The following is a 25077-nucleotide window of genomic DNA, read 5'->3' as shown; positions in this document are numbered from 1 at the left end:
AGGGCACTTAATGGAGAGACAATCACAGACGCGGGCGCCTGAACTTGTCTCGCAATGAACCGGGTTTCACTGGCCTAGAATCCGCTGCGGCCGCCTCACGGGCGCTCTTATCGACAGGGCTGATTCTCTCGGTTCAGATGGACTAACAAAAATACGTTTTTCTGCTCAGGGAATTACCGAGGGCCAAACTGGTTTAGATGTTCTAAACCAGCCCTGTAATTTTACAGACAAGGAAACCAAGAGGGCATTGGGTCCAAGGCAGAATTTAAGACGAGGGCTCGAGTCCATACCACGTTTTGTACATTGAAGGGGGTGCGGGGGGTCCTCCATCCACGATTCTGCCCCTGGCTGCCCGCACTCCTGGGACAGACGAGTAGCGGCCACCCCCTGCCCACCCCCAGGAGAGAGGAAGCGCCTCTCCACTTCCTGCCCTTCCAAACAGAAGCAAGGGGTGGGGGTGGGGGGGCCTCGAGGCAGGAGGCTGTTCACCTAGCTAGAGAGCCTGACGTTTAGAAGTTTGTGAAACAGAAGCTTTCAAGAAACTCTGCGTGACATGATGGATGCTTGATAACACAGCAGCGCTGAAAGGCTGGCAGCTTCGGGTGACCTTTCCTGCTTGCCAAAGGAAACAAAGCCATTTTTGAGCATTTTCAGCATAAAGAAGTCTCTAAAAATCACTACTCCGCTACTGGCTTGTGAGAGGGGGCAGGCTGGGATAGCCGCCTCAATCTGCCTGCCACGCATCAAATTGATTTAGCAGGCAACAAGTGTCAGGAGAAATTAGAAAGGGAGTGAGAGCTCAGAGAAATTAAAAAAGGTTGACCAGCCTTCAGCAGTGTCACATGGGGCCAACTTACGTATTCACGGCGGTTTCTTATTTCCTTTAATCTCTAGCCTCTGCTGATGACCAGACAATTCCTTACATTTGTGAAGCCTGGCGGCCTATATAAAGAGGCTTCCTGGGCATTCACTTGTTTTAGGGGGGTGTGTGTGTGTGTGTGTGTGTGTGTGTGTGTGTGTGTGTGTGTGTGTGTGTGTGTGTGTGTGTGTGTGTGTGTGTGTGTGTGTGTGTGTGTGTGTGTGTGTGTGTGTGTGTGTGTGTGTGTGTGTGTGTGTGCAGGCCAGTTGCAATGACCTTGCCTCTTTTTCCTTCCCTTATTCAGGCCACTGTTGTGGTCAAATACTTTTCGCAGTTTGGACTCTTTCCCTGGACCACAAAACACTATGCTGGCATCAACAGGGAAAAGCCGTTTGCTCTGCCCAACGTCATCGGGGCTGAGGAGCAGGCCGGGCGGTGCTGTGCGACCTGCAGCCGCTGGCCCTGTTCTTGCATCGCTCCACCGTGAAGGTGCGTCCACCTCGAGAAGGGGGCTGTGACCTTTGACTGCACCCTCCACATTTGCTAGTCATGAACAAGAGAGGCGGACTGGCCGAGGGCGGAATACCTGTCCCCGCCCACCAGACGAGGAAAGGGAGCCCCCCTGCCCCGGACATGTCAACAGCAGAGACTGATGATTGAATTTCGGAAGCCTGGCTCAGCCTCCGGTCGTACGGCTGCTCTGTTCCCCGTTGGAGTGTGTTTCCTTTCCAGTGAAGTTTTGAATCATTTGGTTTGAGACTTTCCCATTCCCGGTAACCTCCCGCAGGAGGCTGCACTGCAGCTTACGCCTGCCTCCTGGCTGCACTCGCAGGCCCTTCTCCCCACGCCCCAACCTCCCCGCGGCCTCAGAGCCCCTCGCCCCTTCCCCTGCTCTCCCCATCTGGCCCTGCACTGCAGAGCCTTCTCCCCGGCACCGTCCTGGCCTTCCCTAGAAACCTCCTTCCCCTCTTCCTGCCAGGGACTTACTCCCTCCTCCCCACGGAAGGCTGGACTGGACGGTGAGTTAGACAGCACGGGGAGGGCAGTCTGCTCCACAGAAGGCCGGGCCCTCCTTTCCTGAAGCTGCCCGGGGATGCGGCCCCTTTGCTGCGTCCTCTTCCCTCCTGCCGCTCATCTTTGCTGCCCCCCGGGTCCCCGCCCCCCCGCCGGCTCCTGCGTGCGGGCCCCGCCCCTGGCGCAGGGATGCTGCCCTGAGCCCAGCCGAACCTCCACTCTTCGGTGGCTGGAATCCAGCCGGGCGGAGTCAGGAGAGGGGGTCAGGACTGGGGGGGATCCTGCCCATCCCATGCCCTGCTCACAGCCCAGGGACCCTCCCGTGGCCCAGGTCCTCTGTCTGCCTTTGGAGACGCCCCAGATCAACTGTCTTCAGGGAACTTTGAGAGCCTTTGCCGACTGCCAGGCTAACTGATCATTGGCTCCATGGTGGCCAGAACGGAGGAGACGGCCGACCCCTTGCACCCTCTGGGCCCCTGGGCTGAGGCCCCGCTGCCTTGTGAGGTCTGCCTCAGAGAGGGGGCCAGTGCCCGCTCCCTCCTGGCCCTTCCCCTCCCTCCTACAGACACTGGTCCCCGCCCCCTCCACAGCCCCGCCCCCACCTCCCCCTGGTCCCTCCAGGGCTTGGGGCTGTGGGACCAGCTGCGTGGGACCAGGCCATTGCAAGGGGGAGAAGAGTAGGAGGGAGAGAAGAAAAGGCAGCAGAGAGGCTCCAGGCGATGGGCACCTCCAGAGACAGGCCAGCTGGACCCCTCCTCCCAGGAGCTGCCATTGCCACTGCCAGTCCCCTGCTGGGCCTTCTGGAGGCATTGGTGGGGCGTGGGATGTAGAGGTAGGCTGCACCCCACTTGCCCTGGGCCCCAAGACCCCAAGGTCTGGCCCAAGGAGAAGCCCTCATTGGTCTCAACCCAGCTGCAGAGTCTGGGAAAGTGTAGGCCATTGGGGTCCCCAAATCCCTGGGCTGGGAGAGGGTCTGCAGTCCCCTTGTCCTTGCCCAGTGCCCAGGCCTCCCCATCGGCTTCCTCAGCCTGCCAGGCCTTCCTCTCTGCAGCCTGGGGTCCAGACCAGGGCCCTTGGTATCGGGGAGGCAACAGCGGGAGCCCCTGGCCCGGGCCCAGATGCTGGCAGCAACCACGTGACACCAGTTCCCTCCCTCCCAGCCTGAGGGTGGGGGCAGGGTGGCCCCGGCCAAAACAGCTTCTGGAGGAAAAGGTCAAGGGGAAGGCCTGTGTCATTATGTCTTGCCAGGGGGTCCCCAAGACCTAGGGTGCAGGAAGAGATGGGGCCTCCTCAGGAAGCTGCCGTTCAGACAAAAGCGGCCCAGCAGAAGCTTGTCGGGGCCGCCGCTGCGGGAAGCCCAGAAGCTGGGCCTTAGAAGGTGATCCAGGAACTCCTTCTGGAGCATTGGGACTGCGAGTCCGGGGGGCTCCCATCCTTCCCCCTTCCTCACAGACAACCTCACTGCCAGTAGATCTGGCATGAAAAACATGGCCTCGTGGTTACTGGGGAGCCGTGTGCTTCTGGGTGAAGACCAGGGCCCACATCTTCCTGGGCCACAGGAAAACACCATGTAGGAGCCGGATCCCAGACTTGCGTCTACTGTGACCTTTCCTTCTCGCTGGTCTGTCTGTAGGACTGTAGCGGAGCGTGTGTCCATCCTTGCTTTTGTCCAGGCATTTCTTAATTCATACTTTGGTCTCTCCTTCTGTCTTTCCAATAATCCATCCACTTAACCATCTTTGCGTTTACCCATCTTTCCGTCTTTCCATCTTTCCTTCTTCCATCAATCTATTGACTCTGGATCCAAACACTCTTCCTTCCTTCTTCCCATCCATCCATCCATCCTTCCACCCACCCAACCATCCACCCATCCACCCATCCATCCACCCACCCATCCATCCACCCACCCACCCATCCATCCACCCACCCATCCATCCACCCATCCACCCATCCATCCACCCATCCACCCACCCATCCATCCACCCATCCACCCACCCATCCATCCACCCATCCACCCATCCATCCACCCATCCACCCACCCATCCACCCATCCATCCATCCACCCATCCACCCATCCATCCACCCACCCATCCATCCACCCATCCATCCATCCATCCATCCACCCATCCATCCATCCACCCATCCATCCATCCACCCATCCACCCATCCATCCACCCACCCATCCATCCACCCACCTATCCATCCATCCATCCACCCATCCACCCATCCATCCACCCACCCATCCATCCACCCATCCATCCATCCATCCATCCACCCATCCATCCATCCACCCATCCATCCATCCACCCATCCACCCATCCATCCACCCACCCATCCATCCACCCACCCACCCATCCATCCACCCACCCATCCATCCATCCACCCACCCATCCATCCACCCACCCATCCATCCACCCATCCACCCATCCATCCACCCACCCATCCATCCACCCACCCATCCATTCATCCACCCAGTCACCTGCCTGCCCTCCTGTTGCTCACCTGTAGGATTCCCTGTATATCACAAACAATCAAACATGGCCGCTGTACTGTCTCATCCTCAGAGCTGTTCCACATTGACTCCCACACTTTACCCTTGCAGCCGCCCCATGGCGCAGTCAGGCCAGGGCTCACGAGCCCCGATGGGCTGGTGAGGAGCCGGAAGCTTGGCCACAGAGCTACTTGCCTCGTGTCACACAGAGAGAACCTGGCAGGGAGGAGGGGCCCCCACCGAGCTCTTCTCCAGTCTGCATCTCGCTGGCCTTTGGTTGAGACCCTCGAGAGCTTACGGTTGGGTTAGTGATTAGGTTGGACCTCAAGCAACCAGCTCTCAAGGGGGTGGAGATGAAGACATCAAGAGACCGCAGCACGGCGGTCACTCGGGGGTCGGTCCCTGCACACCAGGGCAGCCTCCCCTGTGCCCTTTGAGAATACAGGTGTTAGGAGAATGAACCTGTGTGTGGTCCTCAGCCTCCGCATCTGTCAGCTGCGACCTCCTCCCAGAGCCTTCTGGCCGGCACTGGTTGAGATGTGGTCAACCAGGAGGGCAGCCCTCGGCATCACCCTCTCTCCCGCAGGACCCTCCAGATCTACCACTCCATCCACCGGTTCTTCTCTCCACCGGTTCTTCTCCAACCTCCTCCGGCCGCCAGCCAGCTGGGTGTGCAACGTGTACACCCTCGCCTTCCTGGTGGAGATGCTCAACTTGGCCGTTGTCCTCTTTGGCTACTGGGCCTTTGGGGTGAGCCCGCGACCCCGGGCCCGCACAGCCTTCCAGACTGCCCAGCTCAGCACTTGGCTTTCCTGCGAGCCTCCACCCAGACGTCTGGGCTCCTGGGGCTGCAGTGACCCTCCGGAGTCGGGGGTGGGTGTGGCCGTCAGTTCCTTAATAACCAGGCAGACGACAGGCTTTCTTAATAGCAGAGGGTGGTCTGTCTCGCTCCCCACCCCGTTTCTGTCCCTCTATTTAGAATAGCAATTCCACCAACTTCATTACTGAAACGGCTCTTGCTTTCCATGCCCCGTCCAAGTTGCTATGTTGCTGTTTTATTGCTTCTCTGAAAAGCCCATACTAACTAAGGTGAAAGCCAGATACAAGTGGGGCAGGGGCTGCAGTGCGGGCATAGGGTCTCCTCCGAGCTGGCGGCATGCTTCTCTGTCCAGAACTTCTGCCCCCGTCCCACTCCACCGCCCACCTCACGTGCTGAGAATTCATCAAGGCCCAGACCCTCACTCCAAGAACTGGGGCCGCTTGCCAGCCAGAGTGGGGCTGGAGGGAGGACAAGCCTACCCCGTAGCTCCCTCAGCTGTGGCCTGTGCTCCGTGGTCCAAGGGGAGGGGGGTGGTGACAGTGGGAGCAGACAGAGTCCCCTCCAACTTCAGATTTTGGGGGGTGAGTTCTGCTCTGTGTCTTGGGGCTCATGGAATTGTGAAGGGCAGCCCCAGCTCTCAAGGAACTGAGCTTTCTACTGAGGAAACAGGACACGTATCTGGGAGCAGCAAACCCCAGTCCAAGCTGGAGGGCATCCAGCCTCCATGAGGCCAGATGGGGTCCTGGGGCGCGTAATGAACCCGCTCTGCTCGGGGATGGGAGGGGACGGGGAGGGAAGCTCAGGAGGGTTTCTGGAGTCCAGCAGCATCAGAACAGGCCTTGAAGGGCAAGACAGGAATGAGAGAGAGAAGAGCAGGGGAGCCCAGGGTTTTCAGGGGCCGAGGGAGGGACCCAGGTGCAGGGAGGGACGTAGCAGCGCGAAGCCTCTGTAATAGAGGACTTGGAGGCTGGCACACAGAGTGAGGGGAGGAGGGGCCCCCGAGGTCCAGGCTGAGAAGGGTGATGCCTCCTACAGCTCCTGCAGCGTGAGGATGGCGGGGACAGGGGAGGGGGGCGCTCTCGGCCACACATCCCCCCGCCAGCCGCTTCCTAAGCCGCCTTTCTGACTCCGGTAGAAACACTCAGCCGCTGACCTGGCGGAGTCGCTCTTGGAGGAGCCGGTGCCCAAGGCCTTCCTGGCGATGGGGCTCATCCAGTTTGGCACGATGCTGGGGGACCAGGCCCTCTACCCGCGGAAGGCCTTGCTGGGGAAGTGTGCCTTCCAGGTCCTCGGAGTCCTCCGCACCCACTTCTGGCCCTTCTTCGTCCTGCCTGGTGTCACCAAGAGGTACCCTGACTGCCTTGCCGGCCCTCCTTTCTCCCTCCCCACCACCCCCCCACGCCCCCGGCCAAAAGAAAAAAGGCAGGGCTTCCCTGGTGGCGCAGTGGTTGAGAGTCCGCCTGCCGATGCAGGGGACGCAGGTTCGTGCCCCGGTCCGGGAAGATCCCACGTGCCGCGGAGCAGCTGGGCCCGTGAGCCATGGCCACTGAGACTGCGCGTCCGGAGCCTGTGCTCCGCAACGGGAGAGGCCACGACAGTGAGAGGCCCGCGTACCGCAAAAAAAAACCAAAAAAAAAAAAGAAAGAAAAAACGCAAAGATCCACCTGCACGGGGAGCATCTTGCAATTCCGATGGAGTGAGAAGCAGAGGACTGGACCGCTGATGTATCCCCGAGCAGCTCTGTAAATAAGCTCGAGAAATATTTATCAGGCCTCGTAAACCTCCCCCAGGGACTCCCCTGGCTCAGCCCAGCTGTACTTTCGTTCCCTCCCTACGAAAAAGGCCAACGCCGGGCCTGCCAGGGAGACTAGGAGATGGCCGGGTTTCAGCTGAGAAACGGCGGGGGACGCAAGGTGGCATTGACCTGCCACCCCAGGCCTGGGCTCCAAGCCCAGATTTAGAGCAGCAGAGACATCAAACCTCCCCTGGACCCCAGGGCCTGGCTCGAAACTTGTCTCCAGAAGAGACGTTTGCAGCAAACTCGCTGGGGGCTCATTTCTCCCCGTTCTGCCAAGAAGCACGTCAAGAGCTTCCCGAGACCCTTCTGATTAGATGATCTCCTTTCGGCCCAACGAAGAAGATTTAAGGATTATCTTAAGAATAAGTCAGCAGCCGAGCCGCAGACAGCCCGAGAGGGGCGAGGTTCTGACACCTGCAGCTGCGGCCCTGGCTCCTCTGTCAGGAGTAGGTGAGTGGAGAATAAAAACTTGCCTTTTTCAGGAAAGTAAAGGGAGCCCAGGTGTCCCCAGAGGCCACCTGCAAATCAAATCATTTGAGGAAAAATAGTGTTACTTTTTTCTTCCTTTCTTCCCCAACTAACAATTATGCTTGAAATAATAACCCCAGTTTTCCTCCTGGCTTTGATGAGCTCAGTGCACTGGGTTCCTGAGCCCCCTCCTATTCCTGGGCGGGGCTGTGGAGGCCCAGGTGTGACTGAGATGCTCCCCTTCTCTGGGCGTTTGCAGGAGGTTTAATCTCAACCACGTGGCTCAGATCTGGTACCTGGTGAAATGCATCTACTTTGGCCCGTCCGCCTACCGGATCAGGTGCGGCTACCCAAACCAGATCCTCGGAAATTTCCTGACCAAACACTTCAACCTCATCAACCTTATCTTGTTCAAAGGGTGAGTAGAGAACGGAGCTTCAGATGTACCTGGCAGGGGCCCACTGGGGCTTGCAGGGCCCATCCAGGACAAATTCTGGGCCCATGTCTGGAGGGACGGAGTCTCCCTGATGGGACCACGTCCGAGGGGGTCCTGGGACCCCTGTGTAGGCTGAAACAGGGCAAGAGGGAACCGGCTGTGTTTGCACATCTTCCCTGCACACTCTCTCCTCACTGCAGCGCACGAGACCCCGTGGCCCGATCCTGCCCGCGTCTCCTACCTCACTTCGCATCCTTCCCTTCCGTGGGCCCCTGCGGCCACTCTGTTCCCAGACTGTGTCCAGCTCTTTCTAACCTCTGGGGGGGCTGCTGTCCCGGGAATCCTCATCCCACCCCCTTCCACAGAGCTGCCTCTGTTCATCCTTTAGGTCCCGGCATAAAGACCCTCCCCAGCTGCTCAACTGGAGTGTCTCTGCCACTCCCTTTTGCTTATTTCCTTTGTAGCACTTACCACGATCTAGAAACGTTTAGCTACTTAGTGTCGGTGTCCGCCAACTAGGATGTTCTCTCGCTCTTGTTAACCCGCGTAGCCTAGGTACTTAGCATGGGGCCTGGCAGAGTGTAACATTACTTGCTGAAAGGATGGAGGATACATGGGGTGGCTGGGATGGGGTGGGATGAGATGGGAAGAGACAGGATAGGATGCATGAGATGGTGGATGGCACTGGACGGATGGATGGGGTGGGGGAAGGGCAAGGACGAGATGCAGTCGCACGGACAGGTTGGATGGATGGATGGGCTGGACCCCTGGGTGGACCAGTGCCCTCCAGCCTCACAGTGGTCCTCTCTGCTCCCAGGTTCCGCCTGGTACCTTTCCTGCTGGAGCTGAGGGTCGTCATAGACTGGGTGTGGACTGACACTGCCCTCAACCTGTCCAATTGGATATGCCTGGAGGACGTGTATGCCAACATCTTCATCATGAAGTGCTACCAGGAGTCCGAGAAGGTGGGCACGCGGCAGCTCCTGCCTCTCAGGAGGCTTGGAGGTGGCAGCTTTCCTGGTCTCAACCCCGTCCCCCCGGAGCAGTGAGGTTCCTGCCCTGCCCAGTGGGCCGGGTGCTCACCTCATGGCGTGGCCCAGGCCCTGCTTCACTCGGGGCTCAGGAGTTTGTAGGATATCCTCCATAAATGGCAGACTTTATGTTAAGTTCTCCCAGCATCATCTCACGGATGCCCAACCCCCCTGAAGAAGCAGGTACCATTTTTTCCCATTTTACAGAAAGGCAGGCAGCTCAGCATGGCTTTGGGTTCAAGGTCACACGGCTGGGAAGAACGAGGGGTCGGCACTTGGGTCCAACTCTCTCTGACCCCAGCACTTTGGACCACTAGACATTCCCTGAATTGACCACCTTCCCCCAACTTTGGGGGGGGTCACTCACCAACCTGTCCCCCACTGAGTCTGTATCTGCCTGGCCCTGACCTGCTGCCCGCCTTCCGCAGAAATACCGCCGGCCGCCTGGGCGGCAGCAGAAGAAAGCCGTGAAGTACAGGGTTGGACGCATCGCCATGTGCGCTTTGGTCTTCCTTATGTGGTTCCCCCTGGTTTTCATGGCCCTGTTGAAGACAGTGGGTGGGGTGACCAACCAGCCCCTGGATGTGTCGGACGAGATCGCCATCAACAGCTACAAGGTGGCTGGAGGGGAGGGGGGAGGTGCCGGCACCTGCTTCCCAGACCGAAACGCTTGTTCTCCAAGCTGTGGTCCTAGGTGTGGGTTCAGAGCTTAGACCGGCCTCTGAGCCTTCGTTCCTGTTCTTTCCCCCACACGTACCCTTCCCATTTCCTCCTCCTGCTGGTTTCAAAAGAGAAGAGATCTGAGTCTCTTCCTCAAGTCTGGCCCCTTGGCATTTTAGCTCATTGCAGCTTGTGTGTTTACTTCCAACGCTCATCACCGCAGAGAGAACAGAAGTTCTTTGGGCACAGCTCGGCCAGTTTTCTGAAGCCCACCTACCCCACTGTCCTCCTTCCTCCCAGACCCTGTTCTCCATGAGCGCTGAGCAGCTCATGGAATCTGGTCGCCTTCTCGGACGCAGACTATGACCAGCTGACCCAGCAACACGCCCTCCATCCCGTGAGTGTCCCCCGAGCCCAGGGGGGCCACCGGGCATCATGCATTTCCTTCTCCCATATCCCGACCAGATATCAACACTTCATAACGCTCCAGTTGTTAAAATGCAATAGACCTGGCGTGGGAAAGGGGCAAATCCATGCAACGAGCGCACAGACATGAACCCAAACGACGACCAGAGGCGCACCGTGTCCTGATGCAGGTTCGCTTCTCTCCCTCTGCCCCCAGCCCGCCATACAGTTCCTAGTGGATTTCAGACCAGAGGACATCGTGCTCGCCAAGATCAGAAGTCAAGCTGTGGGGTGTCAGCCCCGCTGACCAAACAGCAATGGTCCAGGAGCTCGCCAACGCCACTGCCATCTATATCACCACCTCCTGGACCGTTCAGAGGTAAGCTGGCGCCACCCAACCCACAGCCCCGTCTTAACTCCCCAGATCTTACAGGTCAACCGTAGGAGTCCACAAATAATAATCATAATGACTGACCTTGAATGAGGACCACGTGGGTGTCAGGCACTGTGTCCATCCTTCCTCCCTTCCTCTCTCTCTCACTTCTCTCTTTCAAAAAACAATTTCTACTTTGAATTATTCATTGTTCACCAATCTTTCACTATGGTTAACTTTTTAAGATTAATTTGGTTTTGTTTTTAATTTTATAGACGTATAATTGAGAAACATTGAGAAAAGTGGATGCATATAGACACATATATATATATACACATGCATATACGATAAGTGCAATTTGATGAACTGTCACACCCTGAACACACATGTGTGACCAGCACCCAGCTCAAGAAACAGAACCTCACCCCCCCTCAGAAGGCTGCCTCGTGGTTCCCTTGGTTGCTACCCCCCTCTCAAGGGAAGCCACCACCCTGACTTCTAACAATACAGATGAGGTTTGCTTGGTTAAAAAAAAAAATCAGTCAGTGTGTTTTGCTTTTATTTTGTGATACAGAGTACTAGAATAAAACAAAAACCATCTGTTTAATTTTTAATTATATGCTTAGAAAGAAAATGTTTTTAAAATGGACTTTCTAAGGGACAAACAGTATATTACTTGTCCCCCCAATATTTTGACATTATGTTAACGGACTTTTTATTTATTATCTTTTTGCTTTATAGTCTATTTTGCGTTTTGTTGTAGGTTTTTTTTTTTTTTTTTTTTTGCGGTACGCGGGCCTCTCACTGTCGTGGCCTCTCCCGTTGTGGAGCACAGGCTCCGGACGCGCAGGCTCAGCGGCCATGGCTCACGGGCCCAGCCGCTCCACGGCATGTGGGATCCTCCCGGACCAGGGCACGAACCCGTGTCCCCTGCATCGGCAGGCGGACTCTCAACCACTGCGCCACCAGGGAAGCCCCAGCACTGTGTTTTAAATTTTGGTTCCACACGTTCATTGCTGGCACATACAGATGTGGTCGATTTTTCTTGTTGATCTTACATCTTGCAAGATTGCTAAACTCATTTCTTACTGCTAGGCGGGGTTGTTTTATTTGAAGATGCCTTCGGATTTTATACATGGACAGTCATGTCATGTGCGAACAGAGACAGTTCTATTTCATTCTTTCTAATCTGTATGCCTTTTCTTTTTCTTGCTTTTCTTTGGTCACATGGCTTGGCTTGCGGGATCTTAGTTCCCCCACCAGAGATTGAACCCAGGCCCTTGGCAGTGAAAATGCAGAATCCTAACCACTGGACAGCCAGGGAATTCCCTTTTTCTTGCCTTATTAAAGTAGCTGGAACTTCCAGTGCTATGAGTAAGAGTGGTGAGTTGGACATCCTTGCCTTGTTCTTAATCTTAAGAAAGCATCCCGTCCTTACCCATAAATTATGATGTTAGCTGAAGATTTTTGAAGTGTTTATTAATGGGTTAATATCCCTCTATTCCTAGTTTTTTGGAGTTCTTATTGTGAACGGATATTGAATTTTGTCAAAGGCCTCTCCTGCACCTGTTGAGATGATCATATGCTTTTTTTCTATGGTCTATAGATAGGAATTACATTCATTTATTTTCCAACGTTACACTAACCTGAGTTCCCAGGATAAATCCCACTTCATCATGCGGTATTACACATATAGATATAATTGGATTCAATTGGAAAGCATTCTGTTAAGGAAGTTTGCATCTATCTTTATGAGGGATACTGTGCTATAGCTTTCTGTTCCTGTAACGTGTTTGTCTGGTTTTGGTCTCAGAGTAATGAATTCGGAAGTGCACTCTCCTATTTTCTGGAAGTTTACGCAGCATTGGTATTATTTCTTCCTTAAGTGTTCGGTGGCATTCACCAGCAAAGCCATTTGGGCCTGAAGTTGTCTTTGCAAGAAAGTTTTCCAATTCAAATCCAATTTCTTTGATGTTTATAGAGCTATTCATGTTATATATTTCATCTTGAGTGAGCTTTTATAGATTGTGTCTTTTAAGGCATTTGCCCATTTTATCTCAGTTGAATTTATCGACAAAATGTTGTTCATAACATTCACTTAGGCTCTTTAATGATGGCCTCTAATTCTGCTATTGGTAATTTATATCTTTTTTCATTTTGCCCCCTGCTAAATCTGACCAGAAGTTTATCAATTTTATTGATATTTTCAATAAGCTTTTGCTTTTACTGATTTTATTATGTTGTTTTTCAGTTTTCTCTTGTACTTTGGGCTGATTTTACCGTTTTTGTTTTGTTTTGTTTTTTATGGTAGAACTGTAGGTCATTTGCGTTTTTTCCTGCTTTTCTAATATAAGCATTTAATGCTTGAAATTTCTCTCTAAGCATTAACCGCATCCCACACATTTTAAGTTATGTTCTAAATTTTACTCAGTTCAAATATTTTCTCATTTCTATTGTGAATTCTTCTTCAACCCATGGATTATTTAAAAGTATGTGCTTTAGTTTCAGATATTTGTAATTTTCCAGCTATTCCGATACCGATTTCTAATTTAATTCCACTGTGGTGAGAGAATATTATCTGTAGAATTTCAGTCTTTTTAAATTTATTAAGAGTTGTTTTATGCCCATAATATGGTCCATCTTGATGAATGTTTCACGTGTCCTTGATAAGAATTACGTTCTGCCATTGCTTTTGGTAGTATTATTGTCTTCTCTACCTTTACTGGTTTTCCATCTATCTGTTGTATCAACTATTGAGAGAAAGTATCAAAAACTGTAATTAACTCTGGATTTGTCTATTTCTCCTTTGAAATCTGTCAGTGTTTGCTTCATGTATGTTGAAGCTCTATTACTTGGTGTATAAATATTTAGTAGGATTAGCTCTTCTTGATGAATTGTCCCCTTTATCATTATGGAATGGTCCTCTTCATCCTTGTAGCAGTCCTTGCTCTTAAATCCACTCTGACTTGTTTAACATAGCAGCTCCAGCCTTCTTCTGGTTAGTGTTAGTAACGTATCTTTTTCCGTCCTTTTATAAGTTTTGAAGTGGGTTTCTTACAGACAGCATAGATTTGGTTATTATTTTTATATCCAATGTTACAATCTCTTCCTTTTAACTGGTGCATCTAGACTATTTGCATTTAACATGATCATCGACATGGTTGAGTCTGAATTATCTTGTTGCACGGTTTACTATGTACCGTTTGTTTTTCATTTCCTTTTTCCTCTTTGTGTGTGTGTGTGTGTGTGTGTGCGCATGGCTGGAAAGAGTTTCAAGGCCACAGCACAGGCAGTGGGACTGCAAACAGAATCTAATGGTCCCCATGAGTTGAGCAGAGTTTGGGGTCTAGGAAGGCCACAGTGGTGAGAATTTGCAAGTCAGAGTAGGGAGGAGAGAGAGCTGAACAAAGAGAAAACGTTGGGCATCTGTAGAGGGTTCCTCTGAGTCTGTAGCTGAGTGTGGATCATTATACATGTGCAAGGAAACTATCAAGGTGGAAAGAAAAAACACACTGGAAAGCAACAGGAGGAATATTACCTGGAGCTGAAAATGGCCAGGAATGATTTGTAAGCCCATGAATGATAGTGGAAAGACCTCATAAGACATGGGGTATAGAGTATGGTGCTCAGGGACCACTGTCTTAGGTGTTGCTTGTTATTGCATTGGTTTCTGCTTTTATCTTTATTATCTCCTTTATTCTCTTACTCGGGCTTAATTTGCTCTTCTTTTTCCAGCTTTTTAAAAGGTAAATTATATCATCGATTTTTAAACCTTTCTGTCTTTTCCAAAACAAATTAAAATCTATAAATATCCCTCTAAGCACTGCTTCAATTGCATCTGACAGATTTTGATTTGTTGAATTTTCCTTGTCATTCAGTTTGACGTATTTAAATTTTTTCTTTGTGATCTCATCTTTGAGCCATGTGTTATTTAAACATGTGTTGCTTAATTTGCGAATATCTGTGAGCTTTACTATATGTCTTTTTTTATTTCTAATTTAATTCCATTGTGTTCATAGGAAAAAAAAAAACAACCTCTGTATAAGTTTTCAATCTTTTGAAATTTACTGAGACATTTTTTGACCCAGCATATGGTCTATCTTGATACATATTACATATTTACATGAAAGAATGTATATTCTGTAGTTGCTGGGTATGGTGTTCTATAAATGTCAATAAGGAAAGATGGTTGATAATAACGTTGGAATCTTTTACATGTTTATTAATTTGGGGGGTCCAGTTTTACTATCAGTTTCAGAGAGTAAGTTAAAATCCATCTATGATTATGGAATTTTCTATTCCTTTGATTCTATCAAGTTTTTGCGTCATGCATTTTGAAACTTCAGTATTAAGATGCATATACATTTATGGTTGTCTTGCTTTCCTGATGGATTGTGAAATGTTTTCATTATCATTATGAAATGTTTTATCATTATGAAACGTTCCTTTTTATCTCTGGCAATATTTTTCTTGTAGTCTGCTTGTGTGACATTAATGTAGTCATACTAACTTGTGTTTACTGTTTGCATAGCAAATTTTTCCCATCCTTTTACTTTTTTTTTTTTTTTGCTGTACGTGGGCCTCTCCCTGTTGTGGCCTCTCCCGTTGTGGTGCACAGGCTCCGGATGCATAGGCTCAGCGGCCATGGCTCACGGGCCCAGTCGCTCCGCGGCACGTGGGATCTTCCCGGACCGGGGCACGAACCCGCGCCCCCCGCATCGGCAGGCGGACTCTCAACCACTGAGCCACCAGGGAAGCCCCATCATTTTACTTTTAATCCTTGTCTTTGTGTTTTAATTATTTCATGTAGATCACATGCAGTTAGATCTTGGATTTTAAAATCTAATTGGACAATATTACCTTTTAATTAGAGTGTTTGGTCCCTTTACATTTTAACATAGTGATTGATTGATAAGGTCAAGTTTAAGCCTACCATTTTTCATGGTTTTTTTTTTTTTTTTTTTGGGTCATGCCACATGGCATGTGGGATCTTAGTTCCCTGACCAGGGATTGAACCTGTGTCCCCTTCATTGGAAGTGCAGAGTCTTAACCACTGGAGCACCAGGGAAGTCCCTTTTGCTATTTGTTTTTAATCTCTCTCTTTTTTGTTTTGTTTTGTTTTGCTTTTCTGTTTTTTGCCTTCTCTTGGGTTAACAGAAATGTTTCTGTATTTTTAATATTCCATTTTAATTCCTTGTTATCTTTTCAAATATGCATCTTTACACATCGTTTTTAATGTCTGTTCCAGGGATTATAATATGCATTACTTTTCCCCCCAATTTTTCATTGTGGTAAAATAGACATAAAATTTACCATCTAATCATTTTAGCTATTTTCAGTGGTATTAACTTCATAATGCACTGCCGTCACCACCATACATCTCCAGAACTCTTTCCATCTTGTAAAACTGAAACTCTGTCCCCCTTAAACATTAACTCCCCATTCTTCCCTTTCCTCCGTACCTAGCAATCATCATTCTACTTTCTGTATCCATGACTTGGAGTACTCTAAAAGCCTCATATATAAGTGGCATCATACAGTATTTTTGTGACTAGATTATTTTATTTAGCATAGTGTCCTCAAGATTCATCCACGTTGCAACATGTATCAGAATTTCCTTCCTTTTTATTTTTTATCTTTTAAATTTTTATTTATTTATTTAAATTTATTTATTTATTTATGGCTGTGTTGGGTCTTCGTTGCTGTGTGCGGGCTTTCTCTAGTTGCAGCGAGCAGGGGCTACTCTTTGTTCCAGTGCGTGGGCTTCTCATTGCAGTGGCTTCTCTTGTTGAGGAGCACGGGCTCTAGGTGTGGGGGCTTCAGTAGTTGTGGTTCTCAGGCTCAGTAGTTGTGGCTCGTGGGCTCTAGAGAGCAGGCTCAGTGGTTGTGGTGCACGGGCTTAGTTGCTCCACGGCATGTGGGATCTTCCCGGACCAGGGCTCGAACCCGTGTTCCCTGCATTGGCAGGCGGATTCTTAATCACTGCGCCACCAGGGACATCCTCCTTCCTTTTGAAAGCTGAATAACAGTCCATTGTATGTATAGACCATATTTTGCTTATCTGTTCATCCATTGATGGACACGTGGGTTATCTCCATATTTTGTGAACAATGCTGCTATGAACATGGTTATACCAATATCTCTGAGACACTGTTTTCAATTCTTTTGTGTGTAATCCTAGAAGTGGAATTGCTGGTTCATATGGTGATTCTATTTAAAATTTTTTTAGGAGCCACCATACTGTTTTGCACAGAGGTGGTACCATTTTACATTCCCACCAACAATGCACAAAAGTTTCAACAGTATCACCTTCTGGTTTTTTGAGACTAGCCACACTAATGGGTATTAGGTACGCATTATAGTTAGTTCATTGTAGTTTTGATTGCATTTCCAAATAATTCTTGATGTTGAGCATCTTTTCATGTACTTATCAGCCATTTATATATCTTCTTTGGAGAAATGTCTGTTCAAGTGCTTTGCCCATTTTTTAATCAAGTTGTTTGGGGTTTTTTGGTTGTTGTTGCCAAGTTTTAGGAATTCTCTCTGTATTCTGGATATTAACCCCTTATCAGTTATACAATGTGCAAATGTTTTCTCCCATTCTATGAGTTGCTTTTCTATTCTGTGGATAGTGTCTTCTGATGCACAAATTATTATTATTATTTTGCGGTACGCGGGCCTCTCACTGTTGGGGCCTCTCCCGTTGCGGAGCACAGGCTCCGGACACACAGGCTCAGCGGCCATGGCTCATGGGCCCAGCCGCTCCGCGGCATGTGGGATCTTCCCGGACCGGGGCACGAACCCATGTCCCCTGCATCGGCAGGCGGACTCTCAACCACTGCGCCACCAGGGAAGCCCCTGATGCACAAATTTTAAAATTTTCATGAAATTCATTTAATCTATTTTTATTTCTGGTGCATGTGTCTCTGGTGTCATATCCAAGAAATCACCACCAAATCTAATATGAAGCTTTTACCCAATGTTTTCCTCTAAGAACTTTATAAGTTTAGGTCTTACTTTAGGTCTTTGATACATATTCAGTTAGTTTGTATACATGGTGTTAGATAAGGGTCCAACTTCATTCCTTTGCATGTGAGTATCCAGTTTTCCCAACACAATTTATTGAAAGACTGTCCTTTCCCCATTGAATAGTCTTGACACCCTTGTCAAAAGTAATTTGACCATATATGCAAGAGTTTATTTCTAGCCTATTCCATTCCATTGGTCTATATGTCTGTCTTTATGCCAGTACCACATTGTTTAGATTACTATAGCTTTGTAGTAAGTGCTGAAATTAGGAAGTATGAGTCTTCAGGCTTTTCCCCCCTTTTCAAGGCTGTTTTGGCTATTTGGGGTCCCAAGAGATTCTATATGAATTTTAGAATGGGTTTTTCTATTTCTGCAAAAAATGTTATTGAGGTTTTTATAGTGATTCCATGGAACCTGTAGATTGCTTAAGGTAGTATTGACATCTTAATAATATTCACTCTTCCAAATGAATTCATGGCATAGAGAGATCACCTTATCATCCTTTTAATATCTGTAGCATCTGTCATGATATTCCATCTTTCATTTCTGATATTTATAATTTGTGTCTTTTCTCTTTTTATTTTGCTCAGTCTGCTTAGAGCATTATCAAATGTATTGATTTTTCAAATAACTAATTTTTGGTTTCCTTTATTTTCTCTATTTTTCTATTTTCAATTATACTAATTGCTGCTTTATTTCACTCCTTCTGCTTTCTTTGGGTTTAATTTGCTCTTTTTCTGTTTCTAAAGTGGAATTCTAGATTATTTACTTGATACTTCCTCTTTGATCCATGGGTTATTTAGAGGTGTGTTGTTTAATTTCCAGATACCTGTTATCAATTTCTAGTTTAAGTCCATTATGGTCAGAGAATATACACTGTATAATTTTAATTCCTTTAAGTTTAATTTTTTAATGACTCAGAATATAAGTTATTTTAGTGAATGTTCCACTTGCACTTTTTTATCTTTATTTTTTAAAATTAATTTAGTTATTTATATTTTGGCTGCGTTGGGTCTTCATAGCCGTGCGCTGGCTTTCTCTAGTTGTGGAGAGCGGGGGCTACTCTTCGTTGTGGTGCGCGGGCTTCTCATTGCAGTAGCTTCTCTTGTTGTGGAGTGTGGGCTCTAGGTGCGCGGGCTTCAGTAGTTGCGGCATGTGGGCTCAGTAGCTGTGGCTTGCAGGCTCTAGAGCGCAGTCTCAGTAGTTGTGGTGCACGGGCTCAGTTGCTCTGTGGCATGTGGGATCTTCCCAGACCAGGGCTCAAATCCATGTCCCCTGCATTGGCAGGCAGATTCTTAACCCCTGGGCCACCAGGGAAGTCCAGACTTTTACACTTGAAAAGAATAAGTATTCTGTTACCATTGGCTGGAGAGGTCTGTAAATGTCAACTAGGTCAAGTTGATAGTGTTGTTCAGATCTTCCATATCCTTGCTGATTTTCTGTCTACCTATTCTGTTGATTACTGAGAAAGCAGTGATGAGGTCTCCAAACATAACTGTGGATTTGTCTATTTCTTCTTTCAGTTCACTCAGTTTTTGTCTTGTGTAGTTTGGCCCTCTGTCATTGGGGCACCCATATTTGGGATTGTTATATCTTCTTGGTAAGTTCTTCTCTCCTTATGTAATGGCCCTGTTTATACCTGGTGGTTTTTTTTGTACTGAAGTCTTCTTTTTGTGTGTGTGTGTGATACGCGGGCCTCTCACTGCTGTGGCCTCTCCCGTTGCGGAGCACAGGCTCCGGACGCCATGGCTCAGCGGCCATGGCTCACATGGCAGGCTCAGCGGTCATGGCTCACAGGCCCAGCCGCTTCGTGGCATGTGGGATCTTCCCGGACCGGGGCACGCACCCGTGTCCCCTGCATCGGCAGGTGGACTCTCAACCACTGCGCCATCAGGGAAGCCCTGAAGTCTTCTTTGTCCGACGTTAACATAGCCACTTCTGTTTTATTTTGATTCGTGTTAACTGTGTCTTTTTTCCATCCTTGTGCTTTTAATCTGTCATTAGGAGCAGCCAGCAAACTTTTTCTGTAAAGGGCCAGTGCGTAGATCTCAGGCTTTGTGACCGCGTAAGGTCTCCATCTCCTGTTCCTCACAACCCGTAGCAATTGTAAAAACCATTCTCTAAAACAGTTCATGTGCTGGATTCGTCCTGTGAGCCAGTTTGCTGCTCCCTCTACAGTTAAATTTAAGATGCGTTTCTTAGAGACATCATCTAATTGGGTCTTCTTTTCCCCCCAGTCCAATGTGGTAATATCTGTTTTTCATTGCCGTATTTAGAGCATTCAGATTTAATGCAGCTATTGCTATAGTTGAATTTAGGTCTACCATTTTATTATTTTTCTATCTTCCTCATTTTCCCCTCTGTTCCCCTTTCTGCGTTCTTTTGAATTATTTGAATTTTTTTTTTTTTAGTATTCTATTTATTTTGTCCATTGCATTTTTGACTCTATGTTACTTTTTAGTTGTTGCTTTAGGGATAATATATATCTCTCCAACTTTTCACCGTCTATTTAATGCTAATACTTTACTGTATGTATGTGTGTACTGTATGTAAAATATAGAAACCTTATAATCATATAGTTATCTTTACCATCTCTATGCTATACCCTCACCTGCTGTTACAATTGTCAATTATCTTACATCTACATACATTGAATCTCCCCAACAACGTTACCCTGTTTGCTTTTTAAAGTCATACGGATTTTAAAGTGCTCAAGAGACGTGAAGCAGAGTCCATTATATTTGCCCAGATAGTTACCTTTTCTGTTGTGCTTCCTCCATTCCTGATGTTCCAAGTTTAATTCTGGTATCATTTCCCTTTTGTCTGGAGAACATTCTTTCGTATTTCTTTTCAAGCAGGTCTGCTGGTGATGAATACTTGCCATTTTTTTCTTTTTCTGACTAGCCCTCTATTTTGCCTTCATTCTTAAAAAATATTTTTGCTGGATTTAGCATTCTGATTTGACAGTCCTTTTGTTGTGAATTTCCAAGCATGCCGTCTTGTTTCCCTGTCTTTTGATCACCACTGTTTCTGATGAGCCGTTTCCAGGCAGTGCTCACCTCCATGTAATGCGTCATTTTTCTCTTTCTGTTTTCAATCTTTTCCTTTATCTTTGGCTTTCAGTCGCTTGATTCTGATGTGCCTGGGTGTGGTTTTGTTTGAGTTTATCCTGTTTGGAGTTCTTGAAGCCTCTTGAACCTGTAAAATTTATGTCTTTTGACATATTTGGGAAGGTTTAGCCATTCTTCTTTCAAAAAAAGTTTTTTTTGTTTGCATTCTGGTGGAAACGGTGAATGTTTGGGCCATTCAAAACAAATAAATTCTGGAGATCTGCTGTAAAACACAGGGTCTATGATTAACAATACTGTATTGTATACTTTGAAAAATACTTTAAACTGTATACTTTGAAAAATTGCTTAGAGGGTAGATCTTATGTTAAGGGCCCTTAACCACAAAAGGAGAAGAAAAATGAAGGGGCGGGAGGAAACTTTCAGAGGTGATGGATAGGGTTAATGCATCAGTAGTGATTTGATAGTGATGATGGTGTCCCGGGTTCCAAACACAATTCCTTATCATTTGTAATGTAAATCTTTTATTATAATTTATAACTATAAATCTGTAATTTACTGCATTAGCTATCTGTAAGTTTTCTGTCAGTCATATCTCCATAAAGTAGTTAAAACATTTTTTTTCTGCCCTCATCTCTCCCTCTTTTAGGAATTTCAATGACTTGTTAGATCTTACAATATTGACTAACAAATCCTGAGGCCCTCATTTTAAAACATCCTTTCAGTTCTTCAGATTAGATCATTTCCATTGATCTGTCTTCAAGTGTACTGACTCTTTCCTCTGTCATCTTCATTCTGCTATTAGCCTATTCAGTGAAATGTTTATATCTTATACTTTGCTTCTCAGTTCTAAAATTTTTCTTTCTTTTTAAGTAAACTTTTCCTTTAATAAAAGTTTACATTTGCAGGAGGTTGTAAAGACAATAGTCTTTCCAAATACCCCTCACCCTGTTTTCCCTAATGTTAATGTCTTTCATTGCCATGAATTATGGTATGTTTGTCACAACTAAGATAACATCGTGGATACATTATTATTAGCTAAACTCCAGACTGTATTCGGATTTCACCGGTTTTTACACGTATGTCTTTTCTTTTTTTTTTGGTTCCAAAATTCAATCCAGGAATACCACATCACATTTAGTGATTCTTTGTTATAGTTTATCTCTCTTTGCCAAAACTTGTTTTTTCCATTCATTTCAAGACCGTACGGCTTTCCCTCATGGAGGATAATTAGAACAGCTGCTTCTAAGTCCTCGTCTGATAATTCCAACATCTGGGTCATCTCAGGGCTGTCATCTTTTGATTGCCTTTTCCCTAGAGATTTGGTCAGAGTTTTCCTCGTTCTTGGTGTGCTGAGTAATGCTGGATTTTTATCCTGGACATCTTGTTTGTTTGTGTTATGTGAGAAGACTGGATCCTGTTAAAAACGCCCTGGAGAATGTGGGTTTCCTTCTCCTTTTTCCATTTCCTCCTCCCCCTTCCCTCCCCCATCCTCCTGGTTCTGTTTTAGCAGCTGGGTTCACACTGCAAGCTCCGTCTACCTTCTGTGGGCACTGGCTCCTGTCCATTCAGCTGCCAGGCTCCGGTGGTGCTGGTTTCAAATGCCCACATGCGTCCCACTCAGAGGTCAGCATGGACTTGAGTGGTGGTGTCTCAGGTCTCAGCTCTGCTGACCTCCCCAAGCCCCTGGCCCTGGGACTGAGGCCTGTGCAGCTCTGTTCCCACAGGCACCCCATCCCCCCAGCCATGGGCTCAGCAGGACTCAGCTGGAGGCTCAGGGAACCCTCTGCCCAGCTCTGGATTTCCCTCCCTCTGGGCAGCTGTCTGCTTTCCAGGTCTCCACCCTGCAACTCCAGCTGCCTGGGTCCTTCCCAAATCCTCAGCTCTGTCCCCCCTGTCGCTCAGGAGGCTCCCTGGGCTCTGACTGGGTTCCTCTGGGCTGTGATGTAGCCAAGAGGCCTCTGGGCCATCAGCTGGGGCAACGGCAGGCAGCTCATCGCGTTTGCTTCCTTTCTCTCTGGGATGACCCTCTCGTGCTGCATGTTTTCTAGTGTCTGAAAAGCATCGCATTCTATACGTTTGTCTGGTTTTCTCACTTGATTAAGGCAGGAGGTAACTCCAGTTCCTCCCCTCCAACCTGGCTGGAAATGGAGGTCAGACCCAGCCCTCGGGAGGTGTTAAACACTGGCATTTTGCTTCTTTCCCGGCAGAACACCCCCTCCCCCAACCCCGCAACTGCATCACCGTGGCTGTCGCCTGCGGGGCAGCCCAGAGCTCTTCTCTAACACACCCGCCCGTAAGACTGTGGCTTTCTGGTGGAATTCCTGCCACCCCAAGGCTCCAACAACTTTCTACTGTTGTCACTCTCCAGTTTCTTCAAATTGTTGTCTTTCCTATTTGTTAAGAGTTTAGACTTGCCCGCCATGGGTCTTTCATGACCGCTGACACCGTTTTGACCCTCTCAAGGTGGATGTTAGACCGTGTTCTTTTTAACTGATGGAGGGACTTAAGTGCAGCTGATTAGGACACTGGGGCCAGGTCATGTGACCAGGAAATGGCAGGGGCAGTGCAGGCAGGGCCACAAAACCTGTCCCACTTGTGCCCTGCGGGGGGACAGGAACGTGGCGTCCACGACTGCAGAGGTGGCGATCAGCTTTCAGGGCCAGACACCTGGGAACTGTAGCCCCTAGGATGCTGGCTCTCACCGGCCCTCCTTAAACCTGGCCTCCACAGCAACTCGGTTGATCCCAGCCAACACTGGGTGTCGACGTGGGTTCCCTTCTGCGCATGGGAGGCGGGGGGCAGGCTTCTGGTGACCTGCAGCCAGAGGGCGCTCTTGAAGGTGTCAATTCAACCTGCCTCTCACCTGCACAAAACATCTCCACGGCTCCCCTTGCTCTTCGAATAAAAACTCCGCTCCCGCCCGTGGCCCGCGAGGCTGTGCCTGCCCATCACACTCCCCCCTACCCTCTTCCCCACACCCCTCTCTCCCTTCCAGCCTCGCTGGCCTCCTTCCCGCCCCTCCAGCTTGTCACGGCCTTTCCCACCACAGGGCCTTTGCACACGTGGTTCCCTCTGCCTGAAATGATTTCTTCCATCTTCTGCATCATTTAATACTCACTCATCCTTGCAATCTCAGCTCAGATAGCACTTCCCCAACTAGCCCTCTCCCCAGGGCCCCCTCTTAGAGCCAGGCCGTCCCCTCTGCTGTAACTGTCGTCTGTGGGCTGTTTATTTATAGCCCATTTCCTTGCCAGAGCTGGGGAGGAAATGGGGCTGCCTTGTCTTCCATCCACAGGAGGAAACGGCGCCTTCCTCGGGGGGGCCCCAGCAGGCTGGTGGGACTGTGCTTTGCCAGGCCCTTGCAACCCTGGCTGACGACTCGCCTACACACACAAAAGAGCCCTTGACAGGAGACAGAGGCATGGAGGGCCCTCGCCCTGCACGCGGCACCTTCTCCAGGTTCCCAGCACAGCTGGCAGGAGGGAGTGCAGGGCGTTTGCCTTCCGTGCTGTCTTCTGGGCTCGGGCGCAGACGATGGCAGCTCCCACGTGTAATGGGGTCCCTCTGCCGTGACGACTCTCCTCGTGCAAGGTGGCCGGGCACCTCCTGTTGTCATAACACCAGGAAACCCTGATTTCGGAGACCTGCTGTACCTCCACTTGGAGCACCCCTTCCCTCCCCACCTTCAGACGGGGAAACTGAGGCTCGGGGGCCAGTGAGGGGCCGGGACAGGCTGGCCGTGTCCACCGTCCTCCTGTGCTGAGCACCCGCCTTGGGCAACTTCACAGTAGCCTCTAGGTGCTGGGAGCACAAGGACCACAAGCCTGATGCCTGCTGGCCTCTTAGGCCTTAAATGATGCTCAGGTGCGCTGGGGCAAGTGGGAGACGTGTGCGCCGGCCCAGGTGCAATTCCAGGGCTGAGTGAGGCCCGCGTGGAGGAAGGGCGCGCAGAGGGCAGAGGGCAGAGGGGGGATGCTGCCTGGTGAAGACTCCCCCAGTGGCAGGATCCTTTGTCACCCTTTCCTCCGGCTTCGGGGACTGAGGGGCCCCAGGTGAACACAAGGGTCATTCAGCCCATCTTAGCAGGGAGCCCTGGCAGCCAGGTGGGAGGGAAGCTGCCCCATGCCCCTGGCTGGTTTGTTTTTCAGCATCGTGTCTCCTTTCCCTCCACCCTCAGGAATGTGTCTCTGGTCAGGACCGTGGAAGCATCCGGCAAACACACGGGGTGTTACACAGACGCGGAGACACGGGGCAGCTGGTCCAAAGGCTCAGCCTCGCCAGGAGCGAGCCCGTGTAAGTGTCCCCTCTGCGCGCCGGGCACGGGCGGGGGCGGCAGTGTGCGGGCCTTTCCTTGTTTAGGCAGCACTTCCCCAGGCGCATGGGGTCCCTAGGACACAGGTAACCGGCTAACGCTCCAGCTCTCAAGCCACAGAACAGGCAGGGCTGGGGTTTGAACCCAGTTCTGCCGGCCTGGAGCCCCTCAGCAGCACACTCAGCATCCAGCCTCTCAGATCACAGGAGGCCAGAGGGTCCAGGGCCAGTTGACAGATGGGGAAACTGAGGCCCAGAGCCCGGGGCCGCACGCAGAGCTCCGGGGGCATTTGGCCGGTGACGGGCCCTGT

General features: G+C 49.6%; 1 protein-coding gene across 1 annotated transcript in view; it reads left to right on the top strand.

The window, feature by feature from the left end:
* Nucleotides 1-25077, top strand: part of LOC115844503 (piezo-type mechanosensitive ion channel component 2-like) — a 44462-nt gene that overhangs the window by 16250 nt on the left and 3135 nt on the right. Inside the window, exons 5-11 of the mRNA XM_060285340.1 lie at nucleotides 1287-1348; nucleotides 1839-1878; nucleotides 4951-5114; nucleotides 6320-6531; nucleotides 7710-7868; nucleotides 8704-8851; nucleotides 9346-9556. Coding sequence (XP_060141323.1) covers nucleotides 1287-1348; nucleotides 1839-1878; nucleotides 4951-5114; nucleotides 6320-6531; nucleotides 7710-7868; nucleotides 8704-8851; nucleotides 9346-9556 — 996 coding nt within the window. The remainder of the gene's footprint in view (nucleotides 1-1286; nucleotides 1349-1838; nucleotides 1879-4950; nucleotides 5115-6319; nucleotides 6532-7709; nucleotides 7869-8703; nucleotides 8852-9345; nucleotides 9557-25077) is intronic.

This window comes from Globicephala melas, chromosome 15 (genome assembly GCF_963455315.2).
Source record: "Globicephala melas chromosome 15, mGloMel1.2, whole genome shotgun sequence".
Classification (NCBI taxonomy): Eukaryota; Metazoa; Chordata; class Mammalia; order Artiodactyla; family Delphinidae; genus Globicephala; species Globicephala melas.
This window is presented reverse-complemented; position numbering and strand designations above follow the sequence as displayed.